General features: G+C 39.9%; 1 protein-coding gene across 1 annotated transcript; it reads right to left on the bottom strand.

Moving 5' to 3' along the window:
- Positions 1 to 2409: 2409 nt before the first annotated feature.
- Positions 2410 to 9740, bottom strand: LOC103476563 (uncharacterized). The gene is made up of 5 exons (XM_081616384.1): positions 9723 to 9740; positions 8034 to 8104; positions 7832 to 7952; positions 7553 to 7728; positions 2410 to 7348 (listed from the first exon to the last, which is right to left on the bottom strand). Exons 2-5 carry the CDS (start codon positions 8034 to 8036, stop codon positions 2705 to 2707), a joined length of 4944 nt encoding a protein of 1647 aa, XP_081472510.1. The 5' UTR covers positions 8037 to 8104; positions 9723 to 9740; the 3' UTR covers positions 2410 to 2704.
- Positions 9741 to 11673: the final 1933 nt, after the last annotated feature.

The raw sequence follows: 11673 nt of genomic DNA, 5'->3' as shown, positions 1-11673 counted from the left end.
TTAAGAATCTCTAATATTTTCTGGCCATTAATGTGGAAGTCAAATGTGATGTTTAGTGGCACAATGGTCTGGCTCAACACATGACTCTTTCATTATGGCACAAAGCAATTGTTGAGTCTATATTTCATGGGTGGATAATCTGTGTTTGGCCATCGTTTTGTAGAATTGGTAACATTGGCTCTTTATTTCCCAAAGTTATGAGGAAGAAACCAAATATTTCAAGCTGCCTGAAATAATCTGTTCCCCCTCCATAACACAGAAACAAATTAATTTACCAGCATGTCTAATCTTCTCATCACCAACAATAAATCCTGTGAATTTGGTATCATTTGTTCTTTATTTGCCAAAATTATGAGGGGGGAACCAAATATTTCAGGTGCCTGAAATAATATATTCCCCTGTTCAACTCTCTTTGGCAGGGCCGAACCAGGCATTAGCAAACTAAGCAGCCACTTAGGGCCCCAGGGCCACTAAGGGCCCCCTCAGTGGAGCTGATTTATTTTTTGTAATAATTTCTATGTCATAATATCAAAGACACACAATTTCACTGTGAAGTGATTTGTTTTTACAATAATATTTGATCATGTATGTAGAGATTATTTTATTGATAAAAAGAAACAAAAATAAATTGCTCTTCGGGGGCAGCTGGTGGCCGCGGTAGGTACCGCACCCTTCGCCGGTAATATGAGCTGCCGTGCAGCATACAGAGCATCCAAACGTCCAAAGCTCCGGTCAGAATTTAAGTAAGCAAAACAATGTCTCAAAAACATTGTTTTGGGAAGGAGAAAAGAAAGAGGAAGATTAGAAAAAAGCCAAGATAAAGGTTTGTTTTAATGTGCCTTGGCAATGTAATGTAAAAGATTTGTAAAGCTGCCAATAGAAAATTAGCTTGATATCGTCCAGTTCGACAGCCAAACATTTATCCTAGCGTCTTTGTTTGTGTGAAACTGAGTTTTAACTTTAAATGAGTTTATTCTCATATTTCTGAGGTATTTTTGGCTTCAAAATGCCGTGTTTGATAACGTTTGATAACAGTAATTAAAACTTCTCAATGTTTGACATTGTCTGGCAAAATGTTTTTACGTTAGGCTACATAGCTGCTACATCGATTAGCTACTCTATGCTGTAGTTGGGGATATGTCGTTTGTTGCTGAGAATAATCATTTTGTGGCTAAAACAAACATTATTTTTACATCAACTTCTAAGTTATGTGAAACTTCTGTTAAAATCATTTGAAGGCTCAGAATCAACCCGGTACTAGTGCCAGTCCACATTCCAGGGGAAAAAGACTCACCTGGTATAAATAAAAATTTTAGCTATTGGAGTTACACTTAAGAGAAATTAATTTAATCAAAGAATGTCATAAATATGTGTGTAGGGCTGCACGGATTGCAGTTTTCTGGCCGATCCCTAGTTACTGATCTTTAAAAAGCCCGACCTGCCGATTTTGATTTTGGCTGATATGTCAGTAAATATAGCAAGAAAGTCACTGAGTTGGCAACAGTGGGGTGAATATTGTTAACTGTAAATTTGTAGACCTGACTTGGTGGTCCAGTCTGTCAGTAAAACCTATCACTGCAGAGCAGAAGAGATCAGAGGCTGATTTATAAACCTTTGCTGACAAAGATAAGATTAGGGGATAAGATGGGCTTTAGATATATGTATCGGCCAATCACGATCCCCCAAAATTAAGGAAATTGGCACCCAGAAATCAACTGGTCAATAAATCAGTTGGCCAATAAATGTGTCCTACACATACAAACATGTAAATAATGTAAACAGCACTGCCTGAGATGCAATAAGTTTATAGCTGAATGATCTAATGATCGGACTGCTGATTGCAGCCAGTCTAATTTGTTTGCAGAACTAGAGGGCCCCAAAACCAAATTTCGCTTAGGGCCCCATGGAGGCTTGGGCTGGCCCTGCTTTTTGGAGGTCAACTTACTTACCCAAGTAACTTTAGCAAATAAGCAGAAAGTGTTACCAAATTCACAGGATTTGTTGTTGATGAAGAGAGGATTAAACACAGTTAAATACTTGCCGGTAAATTAATTTGTTCCCATGTTATGGAGGGGGAACAGATTATTTCAGATAGCTAAAATATTTGGTTCTCCCCCAAGTAACTTTGGCAAATAATGAGCTTAGGCAAATAAAGTTGGTACTTTGTAATAAAGTCTAGCTTTTAATTTGCCAAATCCCTTTTGAAAAAGAGATTGTACAACTCAGCAAGGTTTCTAATCTCATTAAATGATTATAAGTTTATATTTCAATGAAATTCACATCAACATACTAATTTTAACAGCTGAGATTTCTAGAAACAAAATTAAACTGCAAGTACTCTATCTGTCCATTGTAGCTCTTTGAAAATAAACCATCTGGTTCTCCTAAAACAAAGGAATCAGACTTGAGGATGTTTCAGTGATTTATTAAGCAACAACAATTACATTTACAAATTGATCTTAAAATGTTAAATGGCAAAAAACGTACTCAGAGTTCTGTTGTTTACTTTGATAACATGCAGTTTACTAGGTAAAATGTACTCAAATGAAAAAGTTTAGAAAAAAGCTTGCATAAATAACAGGAATATCAACATAGCTCATTAAAAAAAATTGATTCTATTACCATAATACAAACAGATGTGAATTTGATTTAAGTACATGTATGTACAGACAGCATTTCAGATTTGAGTCCTAGTTTTTAAGAGTCAGACAGCATCGGAATCATCAGAGCCAAGACAAAGCATATTGGCAAGACTCTGGGATAGTCTCTGATTTTCATCTGCTGAACCCTCTACAGACCCAGGCTTTTCTATTTTTAAAGTACCTAGAGAGGAATCTTCTGCTTCTGCAGAGGCACTGACATCTAGACTAGGAGCAGCAAGTCTCAGATTAGCATCTTCCGTTTGTAAGACACTGAAGGGTTTTTCCTTTGACAATTTCAATATCTGCATAAGATCAATTTTGCCCGCTGCTGTTGCTGTATTACTTACTGGCAGTTTTATCCCTTTCCTTACAACAAAGTCCTGTTCTTCATTGTCACGTTTTGATAAGCCAAATGGATCAGAAAAATCACCAAAGCCCTCAATGGTTGATTTGGGTAGTGAATGTAATCTGAATATAGGAACATCAGTTTCAATATCTGAAGCATCATCATCATCGTCATTATCATCACTTGCACCTGCATTGACCTCTCCAGGTTTCAGCTTTGACCCTAAAAAGCTCAACTTTGGTATTTTGATATGTGGGAATCTGGACTTCTCAACATTGGCATCTACATCTGGAGCGTTAATGTCAACTTTGGGTCCTTCCACCTTTCGTCCATTCAGTTCCACAGCAGGAACAGAAATCCTGGCATCAGCTGTAGGACTGCTCAAGTTAACTTTGGGTGCCTCAATTCCTGCATTTGGACTTGAAAGATCAAGTGCTGGGACCTTGTAATGAGGCATTTTAAAGTCTCCGAGACGTGAATCTAACTCTAGATCTGGTGTTTTGATCTGTCCATCAGGTGCTGTAAGGGCTAGTTTTGATGGGTTGGTCTCCAAATTTGGAGATTTTATTGTGACATCAGGCGCTTCCAGTTCAGCGTTTGGCAACTTGGCATTGAGATCTAACTTTTGGCTTTGCAGTTGTGTTTTGGGTGCCTCTAGATTCAGATTTGGTGTGTGTATTTCACCTTCAATCTTGGGAACTGAGAGATCAAGATCAGGACCGGAGAGATCAGCATCCAAATCGACATCAGGACCATTTACCTTCGGTTGAGAAACTGTCCACTTTGGTTTTTTAAAAATGGGCCTTTTGATTTTTCCAGATGGAGAATCAATGTCCATCTCTGGTTTCTTAATATCAACATCAGCTTTAGGTAAATTCAGATCAATGTCTGGTGAGTTAATTTTACCATCGATCTTGGGAGCTGAGAGATTAAGATCAGGACCAGAGAGATCAGCATCTAAATCAAAATCAGGACCATTAACCTTCGTTTGAGAGATTGTCCCCTTTGGTTTTTTAAAGGTGGGCCATTTGAACTTTCCAGATGGAGAATCAATGTCCATCTCTGGTTTCTTAATATCAACATCAGCTTTAGGTAAATTCAGATCAATGTCTGGTGAGTTAATTTTACCATCGATCTTGGGAGCTGAGAGATTAAGATCAGGACCAGAGAGATCAGCATCTAAATCAAAATCAGGACCATTAACCTTCGTTTGAGAGATTGTCCCCTTTGGTTTTTTAAAGGTGGGCCATTTGAACTTTCCAGATGGAGGATCAATGTCCATATCTGGTTTCTTAATATCAACGTCAGCTTTAGGTAAATTCAGATCAATGTCTGGTGAGTTAATTTTACCATCGATTTTAGGAGCTGAGAGATTAAGATCAGGGCCAGAGAGATCAGCATCTAAATCAACATCAGGACCATTTACCTTTGGTTGAGAGATTGTCCACTTTGGTTTTTTGAAGGTGGGAAATTTGACCTTTCCAGATGGAGGAGCAATGTCCATCTCTGGTTTCTTAATATCAACATCAGCTTTAGGTAAATTCAGATCAACATCTGGTGAGTTAATTTTACCATCAATCTTGGGAGCGGAGAGATTAAGATCAGGACTAGAGAGATCAGCATCTAAATCAACATCAGGACCATTTACCTTCGGTTGAGAGATTGTCCACTTTGGTTTTTTGAAGGTGGGAAATTTGACCTTTCCAGATGGAGGAGCAATGTCCATCTCTGGTTTCTTAATGTCAATATCAGCTTTAGGTAAATTCAGATCAACATCTGGTGAGTTAATTTTACCATCAATCTTGGGAGCGGAGAGATTAAGATCAGGACCAGAGAGATCAGCATCTAAATCAACATCAGGACCATTTACCTTCGGTTGAGAGATTGTCCACTTTGGTTTTTTGAAGGTGGGAAATTTGACCTTTCCAGATGGAGGAGCAATGTCCATCTCTGGTTTCTTAATGTCAACATCAGCTTTAGGTAAATTCAGATCAACATCTGGTGAGTTAATTTTACCATCAATCTTGGGAGCGGAGAGATTAAGATCAGGACCAGAGAGATCAGCATCTAAATCAACATCAGGACCATTTACCTTCGGTTGAGAGATTGTCCACTTTGGTTTTTTAAAGGTGGGAAATTTGACCTTTCCAGATGGAGGAGCAATGTCCATCTCTGGTTTCTCAATGTTAACATCAGCTTTAGGTAAATTCAGATCAATGTCTGGTGAGTTAATTTTACCATCGATCTTAGGAGCTGAGAGATTAAGATCAGGGCCAGAGAGATCAGCATCTAAATCAACATCAGGACCATTTACCTTTGGTTGAGAGATTGTCCACTTTGGTTTTTTAAAGGTGGGAAATTTGACCTTTCCAGATGGAGGAGCAATGTCCATCTCTGGTTTCTCAATGTTAACATCAGCTTTAGGTAAATTCAGATCAATGTCTGGTGAGTTAATGTTACCATCGATCTTGGGAGCTGAGAGATTAAGATCAGGACCAGAGAGATCAGCATCTAAATCAACATCAGGACCATTTACCTTCGGTTGAGAGAGTGACCACTTTGGCTTTTTAAAAGTGGGCCATTTGACCTTTCCAGATGGAGGATCAATGTCCATCTCTGGTTTCTCAATGTCAACATCAGCTTTAGGTAAATTCAGATCAATGTCTGGTGAGTTAATTTTACCATCAATCTTTGAAGTTGAGAGATTAACATCTGGTGTATTCCAATCTCCGTCCACTTCAGCTTTTGGGCCATGAACTTTATGTTTTTTCCATTTCAGATGAGGCCAGTTGATTTTTCCTGAGGGAGCATCAACATCTGGAGCTGTGAGGTCAGCTTTGTGGAGATTCAGTTCAGCTTTGGGAGCATCAATGTCACCCTCGATTTTTGGAGATGCAAGATTTACATCTGGTGCGTTTAGGTCTCCATCTATTGCCAAGCCTTGAACTTTGGGTTTCTTCCATTTCAAATGAGGCCAGTTGATTTTACCAGATGGAGGATCAATATCAATGTCTGGGGTTTGCACATCAAGGTCTTTGTCTTTAATATCCACCTTTGGCAGGTTCATATCAACATCTGGGGGATCAAGTTCCCCCTTCACATTTGGAAGAGAAAGGTCAAGATCTGCAGGATCAATATTTGCATCTATATCCAAACTATCCTTTGAGCCATGAAATTTTGGTTTCTTCCACTTTGTGTGGGGCCAGTTGATTTTACCAGATGGGGAATCAACATCTACCTCAGGGCCTTTGATGTCTGCTTTGGGAAAGTCAATATCAACATCTAAATCCCTATCAGCCTTTGCCGTGGGCATATTGGCATCAGGTATTGAAATTCCAGCATCTAGATCAGTATCTGGTCCTTTAACTTTGGCGCTCTTCCATTTTAAATGTGGCCATTTGATTTTGCCTGAAGGTGCCTCAATATCAGCATTGGGGGATTCTAATTTTAGATCAGGGTCATTCAAATTTCCTTTTGGCTCATTGAATTCCAAATTTGGCTTCTTAAAATGTGACTTTGGAGTCGATAAATTGAGATTTGGTGCATCTACCTTTCCACTTACAGATGGAAGATCCATGTCACCAGAAACATCCATTTCTGTTTTTGGCAGTTTGAAGTTTGGGCCCTGGTATTCACCTGATTTCAAATCTGGTTTATCAATTTTCAAGGATGCATTTGGCATCTTGACTTGTGGAGCTGACACACTGACAGGCGTTTTAAGCAAGCCGTCTATATCTGTTTTTACATCTGATCCTGGTAGTTCTATAGATGGCGTTGTGACTGCAGCATCAACATCGGCTGATGGCTTATTAAGGTTGAGTTTGGGGAGGTCTCCTTTGATAGTGGGGCCAGTTATTCTACCATCCACTCCATGTTCAACATTTAGCCCTCCACTAAAACCTGACTTTGGAGCTGATAAGTTGAGATTTGGTGCGTCTACCTTTCCACTTACAGATGGAAGATCCATGTCACCAGAAACATCCATTTCTGTTTTTGTCAGTTTTAAGCTTGGCAACTTGAAGTTTGGGGCCTGGTATTCACCTGATTTCAAATCTGGTTTATCAAGTTTCAAGGATGCATTTGGCATCTTGACTTGTGGAGCTGACACACTGATATCAGGCGTTTTAAGCGAGCCGTCTATATCTGATCGTGGTAGTCCTACAGATGGCATTGTGACTGCAGCACCAGTATTGGCCGATGGATTATTAAAACTGAGTTTGGGGAGGTCTCCGTTGATAGTGGGGCCAGTTATTTTACCACCCACTCCATGATCAGCATTCAGCCCTTCACTAAGGCCGTTGAAGGAAATCGTTGGCAGGTCAGCAGATGAATCCAGTGAAAGATCTGACTTTAACAGCCCCTATAAAATGGCAATTAAAAAAAACCTAGGTTAAGATATGACTTGCCAAAAAAAAAAAGTAAATTTCAACTTTACTATTAGTCACGCATTGGCTCCACACACTACAGTACTACCTGTGCTAAAGAATTATTTTGATTTCAGTTTTATTTTTGGTGATAGAACTGAATCAATCCGGTTGCTTTGCTCCTAAACACTAATATTTACCTCTGTAGAGTTTTTGAAACCCAATCCAAACGAGTCAAGCCCAACACCAGCACTCAGGTCCTTTTTCGTCAGAACCTTCATATTGTGTTCATATGGCTTTAGGGTCTCCAGGATGGTACGCACATCACTTTCATCAAGGTTGCTTAGATTTATCGTGGCTCCGACAATATCGTCCTCTGGAACAACGAGTAAAGAAACTGATTAGAGATACAGTTTTAAGTTTGTAAAACACACACTGTACAGAATATTTATCTTTTAGTTTGCAAGTCTGTAGCTTACCTGCTTTTATGTCACTTTTTGCAGCGATAGTGTTATCTGCATTCCCTTTAATGGAGAGTCCTTCCGCGGAGCCATCCAGAGCCAGGCTTCCTGAAATGCTGGCACTCTTGCTTTCCCCGCTCTGTGAACAGTAAGGGGGGGAAAAAAAGTGAGGCGTGTTTATAGCCACATATTTATCATCATTATATATTTCTTTACTTACCATTTTTTGTATTTATGCCCTCATGTCACGGAATGAACGACAAAATGTAGTAGAATCAAAGAAATCTCACCTTAAAAGAAAGCAAAGAAAAACCTTTGTTGGATAAACTCTGACATAGAAGCACAACAACAAAAGCTGAATTCAGATCTATTCTAGTCAACATTTAAATCTGAGCATGCTGCTTAGATTATAAAACATAGTTTCTAATCTGGTTTTATATTCCAAAATTGCTGAGCTTCTGTGTGAAGCTCTGTTGAACATGACCAGGAGGAGCTATGTATTGGTTTAACAATTTAGTTAGAGCTATAACTTATTTCATGTTAAATGGAAATTATGAAAATCTTGAACCCGCTACCAGTGACTGATGAAGGCAAACAATCAGTTTGCACTGTTTGCATCAACCTTCATCAGTCACATAATAAGTTGATGAACTTATTTTCATCAAGTTGATAGAGATTCTGAAGGCAATCGGTCCAAAAACAATGTAAAAATCCAGCAAGTTACAGATATTTCAGGTAACTACATCCTGCTTAAGTTAATTCTTTGTGGGTTTTTTTTGAGAAGCTGACAGAGAAACACCCACGTTCAGACTGTCTCACGCTTCAGGAATCCAAACACAGGAATCCAAGCCTGATTTGATGAAGGGAATGTGTCCATCCAAACCTGTCGGTTCAGATGCATTCTGGCTGACACACACAAGCAGCCCTTCTGCCAACCACGCCTCAGTGTTTTCACACGTAAACACAGATTCCTTGCAAAGGTGCATTAACAACAACAGCCCAGGCCTCAAGTGTAGCCATTGCAAAAGAAATTTCAAACATGAAAAAATAAAATAAAATCAAGGCTGATTCATAGTTCTGTAACATTAAAAAACAAAAACTTTCCTTTGACTAACATGAATCTAAACTGATATAAACTGAATGAAATATAAAGACATTGAAGAAATTAACTATGGTTATAATCGCTACAGCTTTAGAGATTTTCATTTTCTCCTCAGCTGCATTGGCATCATTCATTTCCAATGACATGTTCAAATAGAGTAGGATTTACTGGAGCCTATGCTTCTTATCATTTCAAACCACCAGAAGTTGCAAGAAATTAGGAAAAGGAATTTACTAAATCCACAAAACACATAAAGGCAAATGTCCCCACATTAACCACAGTTAATGTGGGGACATTAACCACAGTTAATGGGGACGTCTTCTAAAACAACTCTGACTTGAAAGCCACTGCGTGTGAGTCTGATCTGCAGAGTCATCTGCCCCGTCACTAGTTACCCTGACAGCAAAACAAATTAAAGCATAATCCAAGATGCAACGCAGCACACAAGATAGCTGAAGAGTCGGATTTTAACCAGAAACTGCAAAATGAAAACGACCACAATGAAAACCTCAAATGAGTGTGTGGACCAAATCCGTGTTTTGAGCTACAAGTGAAGACAGTACATCTTTCTAATTCCTCCAAATTAGAAAATTAAATTCCTGGTGTAAAATAAGTGAGGCCTCGTAGCTGCATAATTTAACCCAAAACGACAAAAGAAGCTTTTAAAATAGATGCATTTACCATAAATTCCATCCATTTAAACCAAACTACAGGCCAGTTTTATACATAATTGTACACTTTTTTTATCTTATCATCCTGATTTAATCACCATCCCTTAAGTAAAGGCAACATACTATAGGGACTCACCTCGCAGCCCTGCCAGAGATGTCCACTCTTCAAGGTATCACTGCTGCTTTGTTAGGATGAGAGGAACTAGCCTGTTAAATGCCTGTAATCATCTGGAAGAACAGGTCGGACAGCATCAGGACCGCCCTGTTCTTGCGCCCTCTTTCATTTGCAAAAAGCACACTTTCCTACACACACACCTTCTAGGTTGGTCTCTTAAGCAGCCCGAAACCTAAGCTAGAAAGTGCGCCTCAGAAGGAGAGAAACATACCACTCCTTTTTAAAGAGAGCAAGGTTTACAGATAGGAACAAATACACTGTTTTAAAACAAGCAGTGCAGAGTTTCTTGTTTTTTTTTGTTGTTTTTTTTTTTCACTTTTATTGGACAAACAGTGGCGTATAAATTTGCCAAATCCTTCCTGTTTAGAATTTATCTCTCACGGTTTAAAAATTATACATTATACTAAATCACTCTCTTCCCTACAGAACTAAAAGCTGTTTGAGTGTACTTTCAGTGTCATTCATTTCAAATTACCACATTATAACACCTGAATGGCAAAGCCTGTACGCCTGTTCCTCCTACTGAAATGATCAGCATCTATCACAACAGTAAAGGAGACATTGTTTGATGGCTTCAAGCATGCAGTCTGAAATCTTCACACCACTTAAAGCCATGTAAACAATTCAGTGCCGTGCTAAACTTTTAACAGATATACTTGTCATAGCGATCCATCCATCCATCCATTTTCTGCCGCTTATCCGGGGTCGGGTCGCGGGGCCAGCAGCTTCAGAAGAGACGCTCAGACTTCCCTCTCCCCAGCCACTTCTTCCAGCTCCTCCGGGGGAACCCCAAGGCGTTCCCAGGCCAGCCGAGAGACATAGTCCCTCCAGCATGTCCTGGGTCTTCCCCGAGGCCTCCTCCCAGTGGGACGTGCCCGGAACACCTCACCAGGGAGGCGTCCAGGAGGCATCCTGACCAGATGCCCGAGCCACCTCAACCAGTTGAGGTGGCCCAGTTGAGGTGGCCAACTGGGCCACCTCAACTGGGTGGCCCGCTGCTCCTCCTCGACGTGGAGGAGCAGCGGCTCTACTCTGAGTCCCTCCCGGATGACCGAGCTTCTCACCCTCTCTCTAAGGGAGAGCCCAGCCACCCTGCGGAGGAAACCCATTTTGGCCGCTTGTATCCATAATCTCATTCTTTCAGTCATGACCCAAAGCTCATGTCCATAGATGAGGGTGGGAACGTAGATCGACCGGTAAATCGAGAGCTTCGCTTTTTGACTCAGCTCTCTCTTCACCACAACGGACCGGTACAGCGCCCACTTCACGGCAGACGCTGCCCTGTCATAGAGATGTCATTTATAAAAGTATGCATTTGGTTCACGATTTGAAAAATGCTATATGCTTGAATTATAAACGTAGAAAAAAAATTTAACATTTCTTGACTGATGTGAGGATGAGTTAGGACACCTGGATCATTTTAAACTACGCCAAGTGATGCTGAAACATCAGAACTGAAGGGGGAATATTCTGATCTGGTTTAGGATTTCATGAAAAAGAAGAAAAATCTACAACTTTTTTTTTGCCCATCTTGGACCAGTCCATAATCCAAGATGGTTATCTTGGAAGCATACCGTTTCTCCGTCTCTGTAACTGCGTAAAGTAAACATATACAACATCAGCTCAACATGCATCGCTTTCCCCATGTGAGCCAACTCAGTTCTGAGAACATTTACTGCACAATTCTCTGAGGGAATGGAGTTTAGAATCCCAGTTTTATATCAGAATCTCCATCTGACCATTTAGAATTATGTTAAAGGCTATAATGAAGTGATCCTCAGTGCAGTCCAGTGGAATCTAGAATGTTGGCAATAAATCTGAGCTCATGTAGTGAAGAAAACCCATCATGTACAAGTTGGACATTTTTTTTTAGCCATTTTTGTTTTAGCAGTTGATCAAGAGAGCCATCTAA

This window comes from Poecilia reticulata, chromosome 15, assembly GCF_904066995.2.
Source record: "Poecilia reticulata chromosome 15, P_reticulata-male-v2, whole genome shotgun sequence".
Classification (NCBI taxonomy): domain Eukaryota; kingdom Metazoa; phylum Chordata; class Actinopteri; order Cyprinodontiformes; family Poeciliidae; genus Poecilia; species Poecilia reticulata.
The sequence above is the reverse complement of the archived record's forward strand: the minus strand, read 5'-3'. Positions and strand labels throughout refer to the sequence as shown.

Bases quoted from the DNA above. Each gene is read 5' to 3' on its own strand.
- LOC103476563 (XM_081616384.1), bottom strand. The intron at 7,729-7,831 runs GTAAGCTACAGA...TCGTTGTTCCAG, and splicing joins AAAAAGTGACATAAAAGCAG to AGGACGATATTGTCGGAGCC. The intron at 7,349-7,552 runs GTAAATATTAGT...GCCATTTTATAG, and splicing joins GTTTCAAAAACTCTACAGAG to GGGCTGTTAAAGTCAGATCT.